At 45.3% G+C, this 25,908-nt stretch overlaps 1 protein-coding gene across 1 annotated transcript in view; it reads left to right on the forward strand.

Moving 5' to 3' along the window:
• The window catches only part of LOC106611476 (thyroid receptor-interacting protein 11), a 61,693-nt gene that overhangs the window by 28,466 nt on the left and 7,319 nt on the right, over positions 1–25,908 (forward strand). Inside the window, exons 18-30 of the mRNA XM_045723745.1 lie at positions 683–885; positions 1,974–2,112; positions 2,667–2,771; positions 7,070–7,603; positions 8,048–8,158; positions 8,456–8,626; positions 9,341–9,490; positions 11,045–11,238; positions 11,547–11,710; positions 12,699–12,802; positions 13,649–13,748; positions 15,669–15,750; positions 16,903–17,017. Of these exons, the coding sequence (XP_045579701.1) occupies positions 683–885; positions 1,974–2,112; positions 2,667–2,771; positions 7,070–7,603; positions 8,048–8,158; positions 8,456–8,626; positions 9,341–9,490; positions 11,045–11,238; positions 11,547–11,710; positions 12,699–12,802; positions 13,649–13,748; positions 15,669–15,750; positions 16,903–17,017 (2,172 nt within the window). The remainder of the gene's footprint in view (positions 1–682; positions 886–1,973; positions 2,113–2,666; positions 2,772–7,069; positions 7,604–8,047; positions 8,159–8,455; positions 8,627–9,340; positions 9,491–11,044; positions 11,239–11,546; positions 11,711–12,698; positions 12,803–13,648; positions 13,749–15,668; positions 15,751–16,902; positions 17,018–25,908) is intronic.

Below are 25,908 nucleotides of genomic sequence, written 5' to 3' on the forward strand. Positions count from 1 at the left end.
ATTTCTGATCAATTTGATGTTATTTCAATGGACCAAAAATGTACTTTTCTTTCAAAAACAAGGACATTTCTAAGTGACCCCAAACCTTTGAACGGTAGTGTATATATGTAGATGTAGTCTACATATAGTATATAGTATAGATGTAATAGTCTACATATAGTATATACTATAGATGTAGTCTGTATATAGATGTAGTAGTCTACATGTAGTATATAGTATAGATGTAGTAGTCTACATGTAGTATATAGTATAGATGTAGTAGTAGTCTACATGTAGTATATAGTATAGATGTAGTAGTAGTAGTCTACATGTAGTATATAGTATAGATGTAGTAGTCTACATGTAGTATATAGTATAGATGTTGTAGTAGTAGTAGTCTACATGTAGTATATAGTGTAGATATAGTAGTCTACATGTAGTAGTCTACATGTAGTATATAGTATAGATGTAGTAGTCTACATGTGGTATATAGTATAGATGTAGTAGTCTACATGTAGTATATAGTAGTAGTCTACATGTAGTATATAGTAGTAGTCTACATGTAGTATATAGTATTGATGCAGTAGTCTACATGTAGTAGTACAGATGTTGTAAAAACAGAATTTAAACCTTTTTACTTGGTTATTGGTGACTTTGTAAAGTGAATTTGGGTTTCTTAAAGTAAAATGTATTATTAATTTAGGTGCTGGCGGTGCTGAATGAGAAGACGAGGGAGAACAGTCAGCTGAGGTCAGACTACCATCGCATCATGGACATTGTAGCAGGGAAGGAAGCTGTGCTCCTCAAGGTCCAGCAGGAGAACCAGAGGCTGTCCACCATGTCTGACCCCTCAGGCAGCCAGGAGATGTTCAGAGAGACCATCCAGAACCTGTCCCGGATCATCAGGTATAGTTGTGTTGTACATTTGGTACAAAAATACAGTAACTCAGTTGGTAGAACAAGGCGCTTGAAACTCCAGGATAGTGGATTCCATTCCCGGGAATGCGTGCATGACTGCAAGTCCATTTAAATTAAAGTGTTTGCTAAATGATACCGTTTTTGGAGTCCATAAAAAAAAAAGCCGTATCTGAGACTGGCCAATAAGATTAAGATGGGCAAAAGAACACAGACACTGAACAGAGGAACTCTGCCTAGAAGGCCAGCATCTATTTAATGAAGCTGCCAGTTGAGGACTTATGAGGCATCTGCTTCTCAAACCAGACACTCTAATGTTCTTGTCCTCTTGCTCAGTTGTGCACCGGGGCCTCCCACTCCTCTTTCTATTCTGGTTAGAGCCAGTTTGCGTTGTTCTGTGAAGGGAGTAGTACACAGCGTTGTACGAGATCTTCAGTGTCATGGCAATTTCTCGCATGGAATAGCCTTCATTTCTCAGAACAAGAATAGACTGACAAGTTTCAGAAGAAAGGTCTTTGTTTCTGGCCATTTTGAACCTGTAATCAAACTCACAAATGTTGATGCTCCAGATACTCAACTAGTCTAAAGAAGGCCAGTTTTATTCATTCTTTAATCAGTACAACAGTTTTCAGCTGTGCTAACATAATTGCAAAAGGGTTTTATAATGATCAATTAGCCTTTTGATGATTGCTGATAATGGACCTCTGTACGCCTAATGTAGATATTCCATAAAAAATCAGCCGTTTCCAGCTACAATAGTCATTTACAACATTAACAATGTCTACACTGTATTTCTGATCAATTTGATGTTATTTTAAAAATGGACAAAAAAATGTGCTCTTGTTTCAAACACAAGTACATTTCTAAGTGACCCCAAACTTTTGAACTCTAGTGTATGTATGTGTAATATATAGTTGTATTTTCGTGCCATCATGCCCCCTCTAGTGTACTGTGCCCTACTTGGTAATGTTACGTGTCTATGTGCTGTTTAATTCTATTCTCGTGTCCTTGAGTATGCAAATACAATTTCTTTTTCTTCTTCTTATTATTCTTATTATTATTGTTCTTGTTGTTATCAGAGAGAAGGACATTGAGATCGACGCGCTGACACAGAAGTGCCAGACCCTGGTGTCGGTGCTGCAGGCAGGAGACTCTGGAGGCGTCAGCTCCAATCAGTTTGAAGAGCTGCTGCAGGAGAGGGACACACTGAAACAACAGGCAAGATAAAAAAAATATTAGCGTTTTGTCTGTTTTTACGAAACTATGCCTCGTGTCGTAAAACCTTCTCACAGGACATAAAAACATTATTCACATCACAGATGAGGAATCACTGTTTTTAAAGTGCAATAAATGTGTGTCTAATGTATATATTGAAGGTGCCTGATGTAGAGGCTGAGGCTGATGTAGAGGCTGAGGCTGATGTAGAGGCTGAGGCTGATGTAGAGGCTGAGGCTGATGTAGAGGCTGAGGCTGATGTAGAGGCTGATGTAGAGGCTGGGGCTGATGTAGAGGCTGTGGCCTGGTGTAGCTGTGTCTTTTAATTATTTTTTATTTAACCTTTATTTCACTAGGCAAGTCAGTTAAGAACAAATTCTAATTTACAATGATGGCCAAACCCGGACGACGCTGGGCCAATTGTACACCGCCCTATGGGACTCTAAATCACGGCCGTATGTGATATAGCCCGGATTCAAACCGAGGGACTGTAGTGACGCCTCTTGCACAGAGTGTCTAATGTAGCTGTGTCTAATGTATGTATTGTAATGGTTCAGGTGAAGAAGATGGAGGAGTGGAAGATGCAGGTGATCACCACGGTAAAGAACATGCAGCATGAATCTGCCCAGCTGGTAGAAGAGCTCCACAAGCTACAGGGACAGGTAACCATGATAACATATTAAAATAATGAATCATATGTAATATGTAATGATAATGAGCCTCCCCAGCAGTAATAATGTTAAGATAAAGTACTAACGCGGTTGGCGAAGTCACCCTAAACGGAAACTCCCGCAGATGGCCCAATGTCTCGTCCCCTTCCCAAATTAAAAAGATGGCGAGAACTTGTGAAATCCTGATTTTTATCCAAATAATCATTATTGAAATATTCTGCATACCTGAACAAAGGTCCTCGTTTAGTTGTCTCGTCCCAACGTCTGTTGACAGATGCTGCGATGACAGTTCTGTAATGTGTGTCTGTCCACCTGAGATTATGATAATGATGACTATTATCATCGTGGGGATATTTAGTTTGCGGCTCTTGTGCGTACATTAAAATACCATCAAGCATGCAAAGGACACAACAACAAATACACACAATGGATAGAATAGCCATCACCGTAGACCCTATAGCCATCACCGTAGACCCTATAGCCATCACCGTAGACCCTATAGCCATCACCGTAGACCCTATAGACATCACCGTAGACCCTATAGACATCACCGTAGACCCTATAGCCATCACCGTAGACCCTATAGCCATCACCGTAGACCCTATAGCCATCACCGTAGACCCTATAGCCATCACCGTAGACCCTATAGCCATCACCGTAGACCCTATAGACCCTATAGCCATCACCGTAGACCCTATAGCCATCACCGTAGACCCTATAGCCATCACCGTAGACCCTATAGACATCACCGTAGACCCTATAGACCCTATAGACATCACCGTAGACCCTATAGCCATCACCGTAGACCCTATAGACCCTATAGCCATCACCGTAGACCCTATAGACCCTATAGCCATCACCGTAGACCCTATAGACATCACCGTAGACCCTATAGACATCACCGTAGACCCTATAGCCATCACCGTAGACCCTATAGCCATCACCGTAGACCCTATAGACCCTATAGCCATCACCGTAGACCCTATAGCCATCACCGTAGACCCTATAGACCCTATAGCCATCACCGTAGACCCTATAGCCATCACCGTAGACCCTATAGACCCTATAGCCATCACCGTAGACCCTATAGACCCTATAGCCATCACCGTAGACCCTATAGCCATCACCGTAGACCCTATAGACCCTATAGCCATCACCGTAGAACCTATAGACCCTATAGCCATCACCGTAGACCCTATAGCCATCACCGTAGACCCTATAGCCATCACCGTAGACCCTATAGCCATCACCGTAGACCCTATAGCCATCACCGTAGACCCTATAGCCATCACCGTAGACCCTATAGACCCTATAGACATCACCGTAGACCCTATAGCCATCACCGTAGACCCTATAGACCCTATAGCCATCACCGTAGACCCTATAGCCATCACCGTAGACCCTATAGCCATCACCGTAGACCCTATAGCCATCACCGTAGACCCTATAGCCATCACCGTAGACCATCACCGTAGACCCTATAGCCATCACCGTAGACCCTATAGACCCTATAGACATCACCGTAGACCCTATAGACATCACCGTAGACCCTATAGCCATCACCGTAGACCCTATAGACATCACCGTAGACCCTATAGACCCTATAGACATCACCGTAGACCCTTTAGACCTTATAGACATCACCGTAGACCCTATAGACATCACCGTAGACCCTATAGACATCACCGTAGACCCTATAGACATCACCGTAGACCCTATAGACATCACCGTAGACTCTATAGACCCTATAGACATCACCGTAGACCCTATAGCCATCACCGTAGACCCTATAGACCCTATAGACATCACCGTAGACCCTATAGACATCACCATAGACCCTATAGACATCACCGTAGACCCTTTAGACCATATAGACATCACCGTAGACCCTATAGACATCACCGTAGACCCTATAGACATCACCGTAGACCCTATAGACATCACCGTAGACCCTATAGACATCACCGTAGACCCTATAGACATCACCGTAGACCCTTTAGACCCTATAGACATCACCGTAGACCCTATAGACATCACCGTAGACCCTGTCGACATCACCGTAGACCCTGTCGACATCACCGTAGACCCTGTCGACATCACCGTAGACCCTGTCGACATCACCGTAGACCCAATAGCCTTCACCGTAGACCCAATAGCTGTCGCCGTAGACCCTATAGACGTCGCCGTAGACCCTATAGACGTCGCCGTAGACCCTATAGACGTCGCCGCAGACCCTATAGACGTCGCCGCAGACCCTATAGACGTCGCCGCAGACCCTATAGACATCACCGTAGACCCTATAGACATCACCGTACAGACATCACCGTAAACCCTATAGACGTCACCGTAGACCCTATAAACCCTGTCGACATCACCGCAGACCCTGTCGACATCACCGCAGACCCTGTCGACATCACCGCAGACCCTGTCGACATCACCGCAGACCCTGTCGACATCACCGCAGACCCTGTCGACATCACCGCCAGACCCTATAGACATCACCGTAGACCCTATAGACATCACCGTAGACCCTATAGACATCACCGTAGACATCACCGTAGACCCTATAGACATCACCGTACAGACATCACCGTAGACCATATAGACCCTATAAACACTGTCGACATCGCAGACCCTGTCGACGTCGCCGCAGACCCTGTCGACGTCGCCGCAGGCCCTGTCGACGTCGCCGCAGGCCCTGTCGACGTCGCCGCAGGCCCTGTCGACGTCGCCGCAGGCCCTGTCGACGTCGCCGCAGGCCCTGTCGACGTCACCGCAGACCCTGTAGACGTCACCGCAGACCCTGTAGACGTCACCGCAGACCCTGTAGACGTCACCGCAGACCCTGTAGACGTCACCGCAGACCCTGTAGACGTCACCGCAGACCCTATAGACGTCACCGTAGACCCTATAGACCATATAGACATCACCGTAGACCCTATAGACATCACCGTAGACCCTATAGACATCACCGTAGACCCTATAGACATCACCGTAGACCCTATAGACATCACCGTAGACTCTATTGACCCTATAGACATCACCATAGATCCCATAGATCCTATAGACATCACCATAGATCCTATAGACATCACCATAGATCCTATAGACATCACCATAGATCCCATAGACCCTATAGACATCACCGTAGACCCTATAGACATCACCATAGACCCTATAGACGTCACCGTAGACCCTATAGACATCACCGTAGACTCTATTGACCCTATAGACATCACCATAGATCCCATAGATCCGATAGACATCACCATAGATCCTATAGACATCACCATAGATCCCATAGACCCTATAGACATCACCGTAGACCCTATAGACATCACCATAGACCCTATAGACGTCACCGTAGACCCTATAGACGTCACCGTAGACCCTATAGACATCACCCTAGACCCTATAGACATCACCCTAGACCCTATAGACATCACCGTAGACCCTATAGACATCACCGTAGACCCTATAGACGTCACCGTAGACCCTATAGACCCTATAGACGTCACCGTAGACCCTATAGACCATATAGACATCACCGTAGACCCTATAGACATCACCGTAGACCCTATAGACATCACCCTAGACCCTATAGACATCACCGTAGACCCTATAGACGTCACCGTAGACCCTATAGACCATATAGACATCACCGTAGACCCTATAGACCATATAGACATCACCGTAGACCCTATAGACATCACCGTAGACCCTATAGACATCACCGTAGACTCTATTGACCCTATAGACATCACCATAGATCCCATAGATCCTATAGACATCACCATAGATCCTATAGACATCACCATAGACCCTATAGACATCACCATAGATCCCATAGACCCTATAGACATCACCATAGACCCTATAGACATCACCATAGACACCATATACACTCATCACACAGTCACTGGTCCATCATGATGTAGTCCTATAACCTAACTCATTACGTTAAGACAGCCTGTTCCTCATCAGACACTGGTCCATCACTGACACAGAGACACCTCTTCTTCTCCTCCACCTGAAAGGAAAGTCTTTCAACAACATTATAATTTGTCAGTTTTCTGTTTAGTTTTTTTGAGGGGTCCCAATTGGGGTGTTGGCATCGTAAATCATAATGTTTTATGGGTACATGATCACGATAGGACAAAGGTTGACATCGCCCAACCCTACTGTCAACTACAATGTGACGTGTAGGCCAGCCCACTGAACCTACTAGTGATTGTCACTCAGCAGCCTTATTGTGATGAATAAAGGACTGTTTGGCTCTAATCCTATAGGTGGATGCTGACAACGACTGCACCTCGAATCTCTCGGTGGATTACAGCCGTCTGATCCACAGCTATGAGCAGAAGGAGAGGAAACTAGGCAGTCTCAGTCACGAGCTAGCCCACGTCCAACAGACCATCAGCCAGCTGAGCAGTACTAAAGATGTCCTCCTGGGGAAACTGGACAGTGTGGCGCAGAGTCCCCAAGTCACCACACTGTCTGCTGCTCTGATGTCTACTGCCCAGCCTCCTGCTGCAGTGGAACCTCCCAGACACCAGGTGGCAGCACCTGCAACACCAGGGAACCAGGAAGGACTAAGACAGGAGCTGGAGTCTCTGAGAGCCCTCCTGTCTGAGAGGGAGACTATGATCAGGACCTTGCTGGAGAACAACCACCGCTTGTCTAACTCAGCCCAGGTGTCAGACAGCGAGCAGCGTGGCCAAGCTGAGGAGTCCAGACAGGTCAGAGAGAGACTGGACGCTCTGCAGCGCTCTGTCAGGGAGAAAGACCTGCTCATCAAGACTAAAGGAGATCAACTCACCCAGGTGTGTGTGTGTGTGTGTGTGTGTGTGTGTGAGAGAGAGAGAGAGATATAAGAAAGGCACAGCGTATGCTGTTAAGACATGTAACTTTAAATAAAATCTATATTCAATAGAATCTATATTTAATAAAATCTATATTCAATTGCAACTGAATCAAGTGAGTAATGACCCCTTCATTAGAATGAGTACAACGGTCAATTCAGGTGAATTATAATATAATGAGTGGACTGGCAGCTATTTTGAGTGTCCACATAGGTGCAAAGCAGGAAGTTCTAGCAGCTATTTTGAGTGTCCACATAGGTGCAAAGCAGGAAGTTCTAGCAGCCATTTTGAGTGTCCACATAGGTGCAAAGCAGGAAGTTCTAGCAGCCATTTTGAGTGTCCACATAGGTGCAAAGCAGAAAGTTCTAGCAGCCGTTCAATCTGTGCATTTGTTTATTTCTCCAGGTGAGTGAGAGCCTGAGGAACCGTGAGAGTGACAACGAGGTGTTAAAACAAGCCGTGACCAACCTGAAGGAGCGAGCCCTTATCCTGGAGATGGATACCAGGAAGCTGAAGGTAGGTAGCCCAGTGGCTAAGGAGTTAAAACTTTTAGCCGGAAGGTAGCCAGTTCCAATCCTGGGCTGGATTGATCTGAAATCTGGAGGGCTGCTAAGTTCACATCCTAAAGATGTTGGGTTCTTGAGCAAGGCCCTTAAACCCACAACATGCTCTCCATCCAGCGGCACTGCACTGCAACTGTGAGGGTCAACTGTGAGGGTCAAGTGTGCTGTCTGGAGGGGGTTGAGAGCGGAGCAGAAGACACATTTCCCTTGTTGGCTGAAACCTGGACCATAAAGTTGTGTTCTTTTGAAGGATGAGAACGAGGCTGTGGCCCAGCGGAGCAGGGAGAAGGAGTCAGAGTTCAGAGCCCTGCAGGAGACCAACATGCAGGTGTCCCTCCTCATGAGGGAAAAGGAGTTTGAGAGGAGCGCCATGTCGGAGAAGGCTGCCGCCATGGAGAAGATGCTCAAGGACAGAGAACAGGTTAGGATGTTTGTACTGTACAAAATCACTTAATGTAAACTACTAACTATACATTTGAGAGAATGATCCTTTGGGACTTGAAATGCTATAACTCAAATCCTTTATTGAAACAATAAGACCAGAGGAGGTGTGGTATATGGCCAATATACCACGTCTAAGGGCTGTTCTTAAGCACGACACAACGCGGAGTGCCTGGATACAACCATTAGCCGTGGTATATTGGCCATATATCACTAACCCCCGAGGTGCCCTATTGCTATTATGAACTGGTTACCAACGTAATTAGAGCAGTAAAAATAAATGTTTTGTCATACCCGTGGTATACAGTCTGATATACCACAGCTGTCAGCCATTCAGCATTCAGGGCTCGAACCACCCAGTTTATAATGAGTAATAGATTACAGATCTAGTGAAAGAAAATACAAATTCAATCGAAGTAAAATAGGCTATAAAATAATTTAAATAAATTGACAAACACTTGGTTAAATCTTTTTACAAACCTATCAATAATGTATTATTTCCTGACCCTGTAAAACAACACATTTCACTGCACCTATCCGGTATATGTGACTATATATGTGTGTGTGACTGTGTGTGTGACTGTGTGTGTGTGTGTTTTTATAACCTGACCGTTCCATTGCGGTGTCCCATGGCAACAGTCAGAAGAGCGGGAAGCAGGACCAGCTGATTGATTTTTATTGATACGTTTCCCAGGGCAACAGTCAGAAGTCTGGGGAGCTGAACCAGCTGCTGAATGAGCTGAGGTCCATGCAGGAGAAAGCTGTTGCCTTCCAGCAGGAGAGAGACCAGGTCATGCTGGCTCTCAAACAGAAACAGATGGATACCACAGCCGTACAGACAGAGGTAGGATGGATGGATACACACCAGGGTTTCCGTTAGGAAAATGGTGGCCCGTCCAGGGTTTCCGTTAGGAAAATGGTGGCCCGTCCAGGGTTTCCGTTAGGAAAATGGTGGCCGTCCAGGGTTTCCGTTAGGAAAATGGTGGCCGTCCAGGGTTTCCGTTAGGAAAATGGTGGCCCGTCCAGGGTTTCCGTTAGGAAAATGGTGGCCGTCCAGGGTTTCCGTTAGGAAAATGGTGGCCGTCCAGGGTTTCCGTTAGGAAAATGGTGGCCGTCCAGGGTTTCCGTTAGGAAAATGGTGGCCCGTCCAGGGTTTCCGTTAGGAAAATGGTGGCCGTCCAGGGTTTCCGTTAGGAAAATGGTGGCCGTCCAGGGTTTCCGTTAGGAAAATGGTGGCCGTCCAGGGTTTCCGTTAGGAAAATGGTGGCCGTCCAGGGTTTCCGTTAGGAAAATGGTGGCCCGTCCAGGGTTTCCGTTAGGAAAATGGTGGCCCGTCCAGGGTTTCCGTTAGGAAAATGGTGGTTTGATATTTTGGCCATATCGTCCACCCCATCACATACTGCTATTATTTGAAGGACACCTGTTAGGGGGGTTGTTACACATTCATAACCAATACATAACACATTCATAACCAATACGTAACACATTCATAACCAATACCTAACACAGTCATAACCAATACGTAACACATTCATAACCAATACCTAACACAGTCATAACCAATTCGTAACACAGTCATAACCAATACGTAACACAGTCATAACCAATACGTAACACAGTCATAACCAATACGTAACACAGTCATAACCAATACGTAACACAGTCATAACCAATACGTAACACAGTCATAACCAATACGTAACACAGTCATAACCAATACGTAACAGTCATAACCAATACGTAACACAGTCATAACCAATACGTAACACAGTCATAACCAATACGTAACACAGTCATAACCAATACGTAACACAGTCATAACAATACGTAACACAGTCATAACCAATACCTAACACGTTCATAACCAATACCTAACACGTTCATAACCAATACGTAGCACGTTCATAACCAATACGTAGCACGTTCATAACCAATACGTAGCACGTTCATAACCAATACCTAACACGTTCATAACCAATACGTAACAAATACGTAACACTTTCATAACCAATACGTATCGGATATATGATACTTTCCTTATCAGATATATTTATGGATAGTATATGGCAATCAAATATTATTTGTAGTGAAATATTCTGCTATTGGTAAATATCAACCCCCCCATGTGACCACTCTCCCTGTCTCTCTCTTTCTCTCTCTCCCCCCCGTCTCTTTCTTCTCTCTCTCCTTATGGCTCTCTCTCTTTTGGTCTGTCTCTCTCCTCTCTCTCTGTCTCTCTCTCCCTGTCTTTCTCGCTCCCTCTCCTCTCTCTCCCTGTCTTTCTCGCTCCGTTTGTCTCCTCTCTCTCTCTCCCTGTCTTTCTCGCTCCGTTTGTCTCCTCTCTCTCTCACTCTTGCCCTGTCTCTCCTCTCTCCCTGTCCGTCTCTCTCTCTCTCAGCTGCAGCATGTGAAGGACAGAGAGCAGCGGTTAAAGTTGGAGCTGGACCGGCTACGTAACCACCTGCTGGAGATAGAGGACTCCTACACACGGGAGGTCCTGGCTGCTGAGGACAGGGAGGCGGAGCTACGCAAGAGAGTCACGCTATTGGACGACAGACTGGCCACTTCCTCCAGTCAGGTGGAGAGCACCAGGTAAACATGTTCAGTAGGCATGAAGATGAAACAGGGAAGTACTATCTGAACATTTTGAAACGTCTTGAAAACATTTTTTGCTACTGTATGTCCTAATGAACAAGACCCTGAAAACAGATGGTCTGTTTATCACTGGTGATGGTTGAGTTACAGACGGATAAATACTTTATCGTCCCGTGTCCACAAACACAGAAATGTACGTCCAATGGAAAGTTTGTGTTCTGCCCTATCCCAACCCCTCTGAAAGAGGTTTGGGTAGCAAAAGGGGAGTAGAAAAACGTGAGTCATCTTCTTTATTTGTCTTGTAGCCACCAGGCGTCTCTCCAGGTGGAGTCTCTCCAGGAGCAGCTGAGTGGAACGGTGAGGCAGAGAGACGAGGCCTTGATCCAGCTCAGAGCAGCACAGGACCAGGTCAACCAGTACGCCGTGTCCCTGTCCAACCTCCAGATGGTGCTAGAGCAGTTCCAGCAAGGCAAGACTACTGGCCCTCCGCTAGTCTGATCCCAGATCAGTTTGTGCTGTGTAGATAGCGTCTATGATCGGTGTAATGCCATGATAAGGACCATTGGAGTTGGCAAGACCACTAACAGGTCTAGGACCAGGCTAGCCTCTCTGCTGTAATGCATGTTGATTATGTTTGGTATCCAGATCTGTTGGTGTTGTATAGCCAACTCTATGGTCTCTGAGGCTGTAGGGAGAATATAGCCTGGTATCCAGCTCTGTTAGTGTTGTATAGCCAACTCTATGGTCACTGAGGCTGTAGTGAGAATATAGCCTGGTATCCAGATCTGTTGGTGTTGTATAGCCAACTCTATGGTCACTGAGGCTGTAGTGAGAATATAGCCTGGTATCCAGATCTGTTAGTGTTGTATAGCCAACTCTATGGTCTCTGAGGCTGTAGTGAGAATATAGCCTAGTGTTGTATAGCCAACTCTATGGTCTCTGAGGCTGTAGGGAGAATATAGCCTGGTATCCAGCTCTGTTAGTGTTGTATAGCCAACTCTATGGTCTCTGAGGCTGTAGTGAGAATATAGCCTGGTATCCAGATCTGTTAGTGTTGTATAGCCAACTCTATGGTCACTGAGGCTGTAGTGAGAATATAGCCTGGTATCCAGATCTGTTAGTGTTGTATAGCCAACTCTATGGTCTCTGAGGCTGTAGTGAGAATATAGCCTAGTGTTGTATAGCCAACTCTATGGTCTCTGAGGCTGTAGTGAGAATATAGCCTGGTATCCAGATCTGTTAGTGTTGTATAGCTAACTCTATGGTCACTGAGGCTGTAGTGAGAATATAGCCTGGTGTCCAGATCTGTTTGTGCTCTATAGCCAACTTGATGCTATCCCACACACAGATCTGGGACCAGTCTAATCTAAAGGCAACATCAACTCCGATAGAGAAAATAGAGCTCTTCTGGTCTTTATAAAGATATGAACCTCTTCTCTCTGTTCTCTTCCCAACAGAAGAGAAAGCGATGTATTCGTCAGAGCTTGATAAATACAAGAGGGAGAAGGACGAGTGGAGGAGAAAAGCACTTAAACTGGAGGACAGAGCCTCAGCACTTCAGGTAGGACACTTCATAACGACTCTCACCAAGTACACATTCACTCCTCAATCATATAGTCCTTATGTTACATTCTGACTTATTGGTCTACTTATCATATCCCTGTCTCGCTCTGTCTCTCTCGCGCTCTGTCTCTCTCGCGCTCTGTCTCTCTCGCGCTCTGTCTCTCTCGCGCTCTGTCTCTCTCGCGCTCTGTCTCTCTCGCGCTCTGTCTCTCTCGCGCTCTGTCTCTCTCGCGCTCTGTCTCTCTCGCGCTCTGTCTCTCTCGCGCTCTGTCTCTCTCGCGCTCTGTCTCTCTCGCGCTCTGTCTCTCTCGCGCTCTGTCTCTCTCGCGCTCTGTCTCGCTCGCGCTCTGTCTCGCTCGCGCTCTGTCTCGCTCGCTCGCGCTCTCTCTCTCGCGCTCTCGCACTCTCTCTCTCGCGCTCTGTCTCTCTCTCTCGCGCTCTGTCTCTCTCTCTCGCGCTCTGTCTCTCTCTCTCGCGCTCTGTCTCTCTCTCTCGCGCTCTGTCTCTCTCTCTCGCGCTCTGTCTCTCTCTCTCGCGCTCTGTCTCTCTCTCTCGCTCTGTCTCTCTCTCTCGCGCTCTGTCTCTCTCTCTCTCGCGCTCTCTCTCTCTCTCTCGCGCTCTGTCTCTCTCTCTCTCGCGCTCTGTCTCTCTCTCTCGCGCTCTGTCTCTCTCTCTCGCGCTCTGTCTCTCTCTCTCGCGCGCTCTGTCTCTCTCTCTCGCGCGCTCTGTCTCTCTCTCTCGCGCGCTCTGTCTCTCTCTCTCTCGCGCGCTCTGTCTCTCTCTCTCTCGCGCGCTCTGTCTCTCTCGCGCGCGCGCTCTGTCTCTCGCTCTGTTACTCTCTCAGATCAACCTAGATGAGGCTAATGCAGCGCTGGACTCAGCCTCCAGACTCACTGACCAGCTGGACCTAAAGGAAGAACAGCTAGAAGAGCTCAAGAAACAAGGTGGGAGAGCAGCCATCTTATGTCAGGCTTTTTATCCAGCATGAAGGAACATGAAGAAGAGAGAGCTTATAATAAAGCCAGGCTGAGTTTGGAGGCCTGTGTAAGAGGTTTTATATAGTGGTCAAGGCTGTGGTTTTGGGCATGGAGGACTCTATAGTATCCCCTTCACTTTCCATTTCATTCTTATCATATAAAATAACATAGTAGAAACAATATTTGCTCTGATTTACAGAGTGTCCTTATTGTCTCCTAACCCAACATGTCTGACCTGATCTGTGTGGATCAAACACCTGTCCTCCTCCTCCTGCTGTAACTAGAGATGTTCTGGATGACATGCGTTCCTGTTCCGTTCCTCTGCTGTCTTCCTGACAGTCTGTACATGTCATACCTGTTGGCATCGTCAAGTTCCTCTTTTGAACACTGGTCTGCTTTTTCCGTTGTCTTCACAGTAGGTTTAGCGAGGCTCTAGATGGAACACTAGTTCCCAGTGTAGTGTTCTACTTCTGACCATGGCCTTATGGGAAATAAAGTGTTCTACTTCTGACCAGGGCCTTATGGGAAATAGTGTTCTACTTCTGACCATGGCCTTATGGGAAATAAAGTGTTCTACTTCTGACCAGGGCCTTATGGGAAATAGTGTTCTACTTCTGACCATGGCCTTATGGGAAATAAAGTGTTCTACTTCTGACCAGGGCCTTATGGGAAATAAAGTGTTCTACTTCTGACCAGGGCCTTATGGGAAATAGTGTTCTACTTCTGACCATGGCCTTATGGGAAATAAAGTGTTCTACTTCTGACCAGGGCCTTATGGGAAATAGTGTTCTACTTCTGACCAGGGCCTTATGGGAAATAAAGTGTTCTACTTCTGACCAGGGCCTTATGGGAAATAAAGTGTTCTACTTCTGACCAGGGCCTTATGGGAAATAAAGTGTTCTACTTCTGACCAGGGCCTTATGGGAAATAAAGTGTTCTACTTCTGACCAGGGCCTTATGGGAAATAAAGTGCACTACTTCTGACCAGTCTAAGTGGAATGCCAGGAAAGTGTGTACCAGGTTCCTCCGTCTAAACTGATGAACCTGGTACACCCTTTCAGCTTCAGACAGGGTCCTCTGGGGTATAGTTTCACCCTTTCAGCTTCAGACAGGGTCCTCTGGGGTATAGTGTCATCCTTTCAGCTTCAGACAGGGTCCTCTGGGGTATAGTTTCACCCTTTCAGCTTCAGACAGGGTCCTCTGGGGTATAGTTTCACCCTTTCAGCTTCAGACAGGGTCCTCTGGGGTATAGTGTCATCCTTTCAGCTTCAGACAGGGTCCTCTGGGGTATAGTTTCACCCTTTCAGCTTCAGACAGCGTCCTCTGGGGTATAGCTTCACCCTTTCAGCTTCAGACGGGGTCCTCTGGGGTATAGTTTTACCCTTTCAGCTTCAGACAGGGTTCTCTGGGGTATAGCTTCACCCTTTCAGCTTCAGACAGGGTTCTCTGGGGTATAGTTTCACCCTTTCAGCTTCAGACAGGGGCATCACAACACATTCTCAGACGAACACACACACTTATATACACACACGAGACACACACACACACACACACATATATGTTTTCATACGCCATAGAAATAGACATTTGTGAGCTGTGAGGGTATCCATTTTATTTAACTAATAAGGCTGTTAAAGGGTGGGGGCCTGGATGCTGTCCTGAGGACCAACATGTCCTGATCTGCCTCCCTGATGACTGAAGCTTTCTTTGGCATAGTTGTCTCTGTTACACAAATATGTCAATGTTTTTGTCCAACAGACAGACTTAACTGTTGAGGTATAGCCACACTAACCGTGCTTCAGACTTCTGAGGAGCTGCAGCGCGTTGAATGTGTGTGTGTGTGTGTGTGTGTGTGTGTGTGTGTGTGTGTGTGTGTGTGTGTTACAGTTGATGTGAGGCAGGAGATGTTGGAAGAGTCTCAGGACAAGTTAATGAACCTGCTGAATAGCACAGAGGGACAAGTAGACCAGTAAGTTCAGCACTACACTGACTAAATATAATGCATTTAGACACTACACTGACTAAATATAATGCATTTAGACACTACACTGACTAAATATAATGCATTTAGACACTACACTGACTAAATATAATGCATTTAGACACTACACTGACTAAATATAATGCATTTAGACACTACACTGACTAAATATAATGCATTTAGACACTACACTGACTAAATATAATGCATTTAGACACTACACTGACTAAATATAATGCATTTAGACACTACACTGACTAAATATTATGCATTTAGACACTACACTGACTAAATATTATGCATTTAGACACTACACTGACTAAATATTATGCATTTAGACACTACACTGACTAAATATTATGCATTTAGACACTACACTGACTAAATATAATGCATTTAGACACTACACTGACTAAATATAATGCATTTAACAGGTCTGGGGACAATTCAAATGAAAGTCATTCAATTCAGGAAGTGATTTGAATTTCTAATTAAAAGATGGAATAACTTTAAAAAATTGTTTTTCCTTTTTCGGCTTATTGAATTGGAATTTCAGTTTACTTCATGAATTGTCTGACTTCAATTGGAATTGACCCCAACCCTGGTATTTAATCTCATCTTTCATGTAAATTGATCAGAGGTTGTGAATATAACTGCTGAAGTTTACAGTGTTAACAACATCTTAATGTATTTCTTCTCAAACGAGTGTTGAAAATTGCCGTTTGATATCGTCCACCACACAGAGCTATATGTAATAGATTATAGGCCGTGTTAATAGAGCTATATGTAATAGATAGTAGGCCGTGTTAATAGAGCTATATGTAATAGATAGTAGGCCGTGTTAATAGAGCTATATGTAATAGATTGTAGGCCGTGTTAATAGAGCTATATGTAATAGATTGTAGGCCGTGTTAATAGAGCTATATGTAATAGATAGTAGGCCGTGTTATTTTCCCTATCATGCATGTGTAATGACTCTTTGTGGTTCAGAGTATTTTGTCCGCTCAGACGTCCTGTCCAGGGGGTGTACTTGTACATCAAGCTGCCTCACGCTACAGAAACACGAGATAGGCTCCTCCCCTATGTGCTGTTCTGGCTCGGATATGGCTGCTTACTTTTCTTTATATTCTGTCTGCTCAGGGCTCTGATGCGGAACCTGTTCATGGGGTACTTCCACACCCCGAAACCCAAACGCTCCGAGGTGCTGAGGCTCATGGGTAGTGTCCTGGGACTGGACAAGGATGAGGTCAACCAGGTGACTGACAACACCCCTCCTCTTCTTTTCTACCACTTTCTGCTCCTCTTCTCCTTACTTCCTCTTTCTGACCCTCCTCTCCTTATTTCCTTTTTCTGCCCTCCTCTCCTTACTTCCTCTTTCTGGCCCTCCTCTCCTTACTTCCTCTTTCTGGCCCTCCTCTCCTTACTTCCTCTTTCTGGCCCTCCTCTCCTTACTTCCTCTTTCTGGCCCTCCTCTCCTTACTTCCTCTTTCTGGCCCTCCTCTCCTTACTTCCTCTTTCTGGCCCTCCTCTCCTTACTTCCTCTTTCTGGCCCTCCTCTCCTTACTTCCTCTTTCTGGCCCTCCTCTCCTTACTTCCTCTTTCTGGCCCTCCTCTCCTTACTTCCTCTTTCTGGCCCTCCTCTCCTTACTTCCTCTTTCTGGCCCTCCTCTCCTTACTTCCTCTTTCTGGCCCTCCTCTCCTTACTTCCTCTTTCTGCTCCTCTTCTCTTTACTTCCTCTTTCTGGCCCTCCTCTCCTTACTTCCTCTTTCTGACCCTCCTCTCCTTACTTCCTCTTTCTGCCCTTCCTCTCCTTACTTCCTCTTTCTGGCCCTCCTCTCCTTACTTCCTCTTTCTGGCCCTCCTCTCCTTACTTCCTCTTTCTGACCCTCCTCTCCTTACTTCCTCTTTCTGCCCTTCCTCTCCTTACTTCCTCTTTCTGGCCCTCCTCTCCTTACTTCCTCTTTCTGGCCCTCCTCTCCTTACTTCCTCTTTCTGCCCTTCCTCTCCTTACTTCCTTGTTTTTAATCTCTTATCCTTATTTGGGATGCTCTCCTATCCTTCTGTTTGTTCTTTTTTCACTTCAATCAATTGTTTTATTCATCTTGTCTTTTCAAACCTGTATCTGTCTCCCTCTGTGATTTCTGAATATCTCTTGGCTAGAAGGCTGAAAATGTATGGAATGTTTTTACATTTAGACATGTTTGTAATCCCTTTAGTCCAACCACAACTGATCTGGCGTCAGTCTCTAGATAATGACACATTAACATTCTCTGTGGCTTTGAATCCCTAACTTGGTCCTAGATCAGTTTGTGTTGTCTTGCCAACTCTTGGGGTCATTGTCATTTGCTAGTAAATCCCCTGACCATTCTAAAGGCGTCCTCATACATAGGCTGGGTTTGCTCCTAGCTGAACTTGGCTAGGCGAAGTGAGAGTCTCGCATACTCCCTTAAAATACCTTCGCTTGGAAAATAAATGAACTCAATCTGTTAATTAATTTGGAGTTTTTTTTGCCACGGAGGTCTGTTTCCACTGAGAAGCATACATTCCTACCAAGACAGCAGTTGAAAACGCGTGTCTCGTGGACTTCTGTTTGTTTGTTTGCGAGGGTTTTATAATCATTCCAAATACAATGGTATTTTTTAAATTTAAGTTACTTAATTTTATCTTTAGCCTGTGGACCTTTTACTCAGGAACTTGTTGCGTTTACATTATTAGTTAGGTCTATTTGTGATTAGTGTGTGTGACCTCTTAGGTCTATTTGTAATTAGTGTCTGACCTCTTAGGTCTATTTGTGATTAGTGTCTGACCTCTTAGGTCTATTTGTGATTAGTGTCTAATCTCCTAGGAGGCTCTTGGTTCTCACCCCCTTCCATAGACTTACACAGTAATTATGACAACTTCCGGAGGATGTCCTCCAACCTATCAGAGCTCTTGCAGCATGAACTGAAACATTGTCTACCCAATCAAAGGATCAGAGAATTAGTACTGAAATCATAAGCTACAGCTAGCTAGCACTGCAGTGCATAAAATGTGGTGAGTTGTTAACTCAGAGAGAGAGAAAATAGTTGGAACAGTTTTGAACAAATACATTTCTTCCTAAATGAAGAAGCAAAAGAGTGTCCTTTTTTTCTCACTTTCAGTGTCACTTACTGCAAATGCAGCCTAGCTAGTGTAGCCAACTCAAACACCTGCTCAAACAGAGGGATGCTACGTTGGCTAGCTGCACTTGGTTTGACTAATTTATTGCCACCGGGGCCCGCCACTGTAACTGCTTACTGACTGTACACTGTAACGTTACTGCATGATTGTAGCGGGTTTACTAACACGTTAGTTCTATTAGCTATGTTGACTATGATGTTACGTTAGCTAATATGGTGACAACGATGTAGGCTGTGTGTAGCGGTTTGGCTTGGAAAGGTTTTTTTCATCTGGTCACAAACAGCTGATGTGTTGTGCATTGAAGTCCACAAAAGAAGGGAAAAGGTGAAAGGAGGAGAGAGCATAACGTAGATTCCAAAAGGAATACAACGTGGCTGCTATGAAAGTGAACTGTGTTTTACGCGTGATCAGGGGTGTATTCATTCCGCCGATTCTGTTGAAAAATGTTTCTTTAAACAAAGGCAAATGGAACAAAACGGGGATGAACATACCTGAATTTGTCCAATAGAAACTCTTGTTTGTAACTGTTGGACTAATAATTACATCTTAGATCAGCTAGATCTCTATTGATCAGCTAGATCGGTATTGAATGTCACTGTCCATGTGCCACTGTCTGTCGCCTCAAATTTGTCTCGACCTGTGTTTATTTTTACATTTTTTTAATTTAACCTTTATTTAACTAGGCAAGTCAGTTAAGAACAAATGCTTATTTACAATGATGGCCTACCCCGGATGACTCTGGGTAAATTTTGCGCTGCCTTATGGGACTCCCAATCATGGCCGGTTGTCATACAGCCTGTGTGTACCTACATTGTAAACCGTCATTCGTAGTCTAGGTTGTAGCAACCTCATAATGGGTACAGGGAACATTCTAGAATCAGGTAGTGGCCTAAACCTATCGCTGTTACATTGAACTGGTTGAATGGAATATGAATGACAGTCATCCATTATGATGTAATAGAAATAAGGCCGCGCTCAAGAAAAATAAATCGTCCTCCCTCATCTGAAACGGCACTGACCGCCACTGGTCTGAAGGTAGAACTCCTCCTACCCGGCAGGCCCAGAGAGCAAATCAAGTGCACTTATAGGCCTACCACTGGCCAATCAGATAGCTCAGATCACTGTGTCTGCACAGTTTTCTCGAGCCATAGACTATAAAAAGAAGCCTTGAACGCACAGCAAAGTTGATGCTGTGAGATATTTTTTTATTTTTTTTTACTTTTAAAACCACGACTAGAGACTCAATGAATACAGCAAAGAGGTGCTGTTTTTTATGAGTGAGTTCATGTTTAAGTTGTTATTCAACACTGTCAACAACTTTGCTCAGTACTTTTATAAGCCTACTTCCACTCACGCTTCAACCAGCACTGCGGCTACGCTTCAACCAGCACTGCGGCTACGCTTCAACCAGCACTGCGGCTACGCTTCAACCAGCACTGCGGCTACGCTTCAACCAGCACTGCGGCTACGCTTCAACCAGCACTGCGGCTACGCTTCAACCAGCACTGCGGCTACGCCTCAACCAGCACTGCGGCTACGCCTCAACCAGCACTGCGGCTACGCTTCAACCAGCACTGCGGCTACGCTTCAACCAGCACTGCGGCTACGCTTCAACCAGCACTGCGGCTACGCTTCAACCAGCACTGCGGCCACGCTTCAACCAGCACTGCGGCTACGCTTCAACCAGCACTGCGGCTACGCTTCAACCAGCACTGCGGCTACGCTTCAACCAGCACTGCGGCTACGCTTCAACCAGCACTGCGGCTACGCTTCAACCAGCACTGCGGCTACGCTTCAACCAGCACTGCGGCTACGCTTCAACCAGCACTGCGGCTACGCTTCAACCAGCACTGCGGCTACGCTTCAACCAGCACTGCGGCTACGCTTCAACCAGCACTGCGGCTACGCTTCAACCAGCACTGCGGCTACGCTTCAACCAGCACTGCGGCTACGCTTCAACCAGCACTGCGGCTACGCTTCAACCAGCACTGCGGCTACGCTTCAACCAGCACTGCGGCTACGCCTCAACCAGCACTGCGGCTTCAGTGAATGACTATAGCAATGTGTTCCGATAAGCTTGCGTTGTTATTATTAGCAGCTTGTGTCTATTTTAATATTGAGGAATAAGAGTAACAACATGAATTGGTGCGTGAGGCAGAAATAATGCAGCGTGACTTGAGTTTCACTATCAGCTGGAAGATTGTGTCCCTTTTTCTCAGCGGAGGGAGGGAGAGCGGAGGGACGGGACAGTAAGTCAGGTGAGAGGTAGCCGAAAAAGAAGAGAAAAGAATTGCGCATTTTATGCTCACTCAGCTGTGTCACAAGTAATACTACAAATGATCTATTACCAGTGTGATCATATACCTTTTAAACATATATAAATAATATTATTTTATATATATATATATCCTGTTAGGGCTAGGGGGCAGTATTGACACGGCTGGATAAAAAACGTACCCGATTTAATCTGGTTACTACTCCTGCCCAGTAACTAGAATATGCATATAATTATTGGCTTTGGATAGAAAACACTCCAAAGTTTCTAAAACTGTTTGAATGGTGTCTGTGAGTATAACAGAACTCAAATGGCAGGTCAAAACCTGAGAAGATTCTGTACAGGAAGTACCCTGTCTGACCATTTCTTGAACTTCTTTGCCATCTCTATCAATTACAAAGGATCTCTGCTATAACGTGACACTTTCTACAGCTCACATGGTCTCTCAGAAGGCGGCAAAAAGCTGAATCGTGGCTTTGCAGGCTCTGGCTGAAACAAAGTAGCGCGTTTGGGTAGTGGCTGGTTACAGTACTGTGAGACTCAGGCTCGTGCCCGCGTCGACCGAAAGCTTTCTTTTCCTTTGTCTGTTTACCTAAAAGGAGATTCCCGGTCGGAATATTATCGCTTTTTTACGAGAAAAATGGCATAAAAATGGATTTTAAACAGCGGTTGACATGCTTCGAAGTACGGTAATGGAATATTTAGATTTTTTTGGTCACGAATTGCGCCATGCGCACGACCCTTATTTATCCTTTCGGATAGTGTCTGGAACGCACGAACAAAACGCCGCTATTCGGATATAACGATGGATTATTTGGGACCAAACCAACATTTGTTATTGAAGTAGAAGTCCTGGGAGTGCATTCTGACGAAGACAACAAAGGTAAGAACATTTTTGTTATAGTAAATCTGATTTTGGTGAAGGCTAAACTTGCCGGGTGTCTGTCTAAATAGCTAGCCCGTGATGGCAGGGCTATGTACTTAGAATATTGCAAAATGTGCTTTCACCAAAAAGCTATTTTAAAATCGGACATATCGAGTGCATAGAGGAGTTCTGTATCTATAATTCTTAAAATAATTGTTATGCTTTTTGTGAACGTTTATCGTGAGTAATTTAGTAAATTGTTAGTAAATTCCCCGGAAGTTAGTATGCTAGTTCTGAACGTCACATGCTAATGTAAAAAGCTGTTTTTTGATATAAATATGAACTTGATTGAACAAAACATGCATGTATTGTATAACATAATGTCCTAGGGTTGTCATCTGATGAAGATCATCAAAGGTTAGTGCTGCATTTAGCTGTCTTCTGGGTTTTTGTGACATTATATGCTAGCTTGAAAAATGGGTGTCTGATTATTTCTGGCTGGTTACTCTGCTGACATAATCTAATGTTTTGCTTTCGTTGTAAAGCCTTTTTGAAATCGGACAGTGTGGTTAGATTGAGAGTCTTGTCTTTAAATAGCTGTAAAATAGTCATATGTTTGAGAAATTGAAGTAATAGGATTTTTAAGGTATTTGAAAATCGCGCCACTGGATTACACTGGCTGTTACGTAGGTGGGACGAATTCGTCCCGCCTAGCCCAGAGAGGATATATATACTGCTCAAAAAAATAAAGGGAACACTAAAATAACACATCCTAGATCTGAATGAATGAAATAATCTTATTAAATACTTTTTTCTTTACATAGTTGAATGTGCTGACAACAAAATCACACAAAAATAATCAATGGAAATCCAATTTATCAACCCATGGAGGTCTGGATTTGGAGTCACACTCAAAATTAAAGTGGAAAACCACACTACAGGCTGATCCAACTTTGATGCAATGTCCTTAAAACAAGTCAAAATGAGGCTCAGTAGTGTGTGTGGCCTCCACGTGCCTGTATGACCACCCTACAATGCCTGGGCATGCTCCTGATGAGGTTGCGGATGGTCTCCTGGGGGATCTCCTCCCAGACCTGGACTAAAGCATCCGCCAACTCCTGGACAGTCTGTGGTGCAACGTGGCGTTGGTGGATGGAGTGAGACATGATGTCCCAGATGTGCTCAATTGGATTCAGGTCTGGGGAACGGGCGGGCCAGTCCATAGCATCAATGCCTTCCTCTTGCAGGAACTGCTGACACACTCCAGCCACATGAGGTCTAGCATTGTCTTGCATTAGGAGGAACCCAGGGCCAACCGCACCAGCATATGGTCTCACAAGGGGTCTGAGGATCTCATCTCGGTACCTAATGGCAGTCAGGCTACCTCTGGCGAGCACATGGAGGGCTGTGCGGCCCCCCCAAAGAAATGCCACCCCACACCATGACTGACCCACCGCCAAACCGGTCATGCTGCAGGATGGTGCAGGCAGCAGAACGTTCTCCACGGCGTCTCCAGACTCTGTCACGTCTGTCACGTGCTCAGTGTGAACCTGCTTTCATCTGTGAAGAGCACAGGGCGCCAGTGGCGAATTTGCCAATCTTGGTGTTCTCTGGCAAATGCCAAACGTCTTGTACGGTGTTGGGCTATAAGCACAACCCCCACCTGTGGACGTCGGGCCCTCATACCACCCTCATGGAGTCTGTTTCTGACCGTTTGAGCAGACACATGCACATTTGTGGCCTGCTGGAGGTCATTTTGCAGGGCTCTGGCAGTGCTCCTCCTGCTCCTCCTTGCACAAAGGCAGAGGTAGCGGTCCTGCTGCTGGGTTGTTGCCCTCCTACGGCCTCCTCCACGTCTCCTGATGTACTGGCCTGTCTCCTGGTAGCGCCTCCATGCTCTGGACACTACGCTAACAGACACAGCAAATCTTCTTGCCACAGCTCGCATTGATGTGCCATCCTGGATGAGCTGCACTACCTGAGCCACTTGTGTGGGTTGTAGACTCCGTCTCATGCTACCACTAGAGTGAAAGCACCGCCAGCATTCAAAAGTGACCAAAACATCAGCCAGGAAGCATAGGAACTGAGAAGTGGTCTGTGGTCACCACCTGCAGAACCACTCCTTTATTGGGGGTGTCTTGCTAATTGCCTATAATTTCCACCTGTTGTCTATTCCATTTGCACAACAGCATGTGAAATTTATTGTCAATCAGTGTTGCTTCCTAAGTGGACAGTTTGATTTCACAGAAGTGTGATTGACTTGGAGTTACATTGTGTTGTTTAAGTGTTCCCTTTATTTTTTTTGAGATATATATATATATCCAGGAAATGTAGAAAATGGTATATATATATATTTCCTGGTTTTCTACATTTCCTGGTTCTACATATCTATATAACACAATTTTTCAAAATTTCCTGGTTCTATGTAGTGTTTTGTATGTTTTCCCATTTTATCTCTTTGAGAGTTTGTGTTCCTTTACTAACACCACATTCCCTGTCTACATGTGTTTTTTTGTTCTAGTAGAAATACATCTATAACACGTTCTGTTCTATCCTGTATTTCTATCTGATAGTATGACATCTAGTGGCCCTTCTGGGTACTTTAGATTACCACTGTTGTCTGCTATTACCTCTGGCTCGCTGTGTGGCATTATCTGTCCCACTATTGACTGTGGAGATATGCTCTGATGAAGGTCGACTGATCGAAAGCTCAGCTATATTAAAATACATTTCCATCTGACGAAGTGTGCGGAGACTTTTTTTCTTTTCTTTTTTTTTCGGTTGCTTCTTAAAATATAATTTCTAGATGGTCTGAGAAGAACAACATTGGCAGGGCAATTCAAGTTAAGCCAATATACAGCGATGAATGTATTGGGCCTATAGTTTACTGCACAAACCTCATTGCTACATTACTGTTTTTAATTGGTTAATTTTGCATAGGCATATGTTGTTTTTTATAATCTTGGCTTGCATTTTGACTCAGATGAGGTTGGTGACCACTGCTGTTCAGTATCCCCTACTTATTGTAGTTTCCCCTCAACTTGCTATTGTTTCAGAACAGTGTTCTGGACCAATCAGCGATCACTCAAGGAGTAATGTACTGGGTTGGAACAGTGTTTTGGACCAATCAGCGATCACTCAAGGAGTAATGTACTGGGTTGGAACAGTGTTTTGGACCAATCAGCGATCACTCAAGGAGTAATGTACTGGGTTGGAACAGTGTTTTGGACCAATCACTCAGTCTCACTGATTCAACACCCTTGTCTGTAGGTGTTTTTTTACGTTCCCTTGAGGAAGCATGTGTTTTTCCTGGTTTACACCACTGAGCTTATCGGGACAGAAAACAAGCCCAGATCAGTGACCCCGGTCAGAGTCAAGCCACAGATAGGCTGACCCCCGGCCTGGGCTGAGGTGATTATAACGTGTCCCCTGAGAGCGCAGCACTAACTGATGATGTGAGGGCTGCCAGGGTTTGAATTATAGAAGCTGGGCAATGGGCACCCCCATAGCATATCAGAAGCCCCCCCCCCCCCCAATAACAATTGAAATATCCCCTAGCCTCACAAGTGTCCAAGATATAATTGTCGGGAACCCCCCACCCCTCTCAATACTTAGCAAGAGTCAATATGTAAAACTCTTGAGTGTAACACTTAGTGCTGACTGGCTGTGGACGACTCCAGGGATCTGTGGACGACTCCAGGGATCTGTGGACGACTCCAGGGATCTGTGGACGACTCCAGGGATCTGTGGACGACTCCAGGGATCTGTGGACGACTCCAGGGATCTGTGGACGACTCCAGGGATCTGTGGACGACTCCAGGGATCTGTGGACGACTCCAGGGATCT

Source organism: Salmo salar, chromosome ssa09, assembly GCF_905237065.1.
Source record: "Salmo salar chromosome ssa09, Ssal_v3.1, whole genome shotgun sequence".
In the NCBI taxonomy this organism is placed as follows: domain Eukaryota; kingdom Metazoa; phylum Chordata; class Actinopteri; order Salmoniformes; family Salmonidae; genus Salmo; species Salmo salar.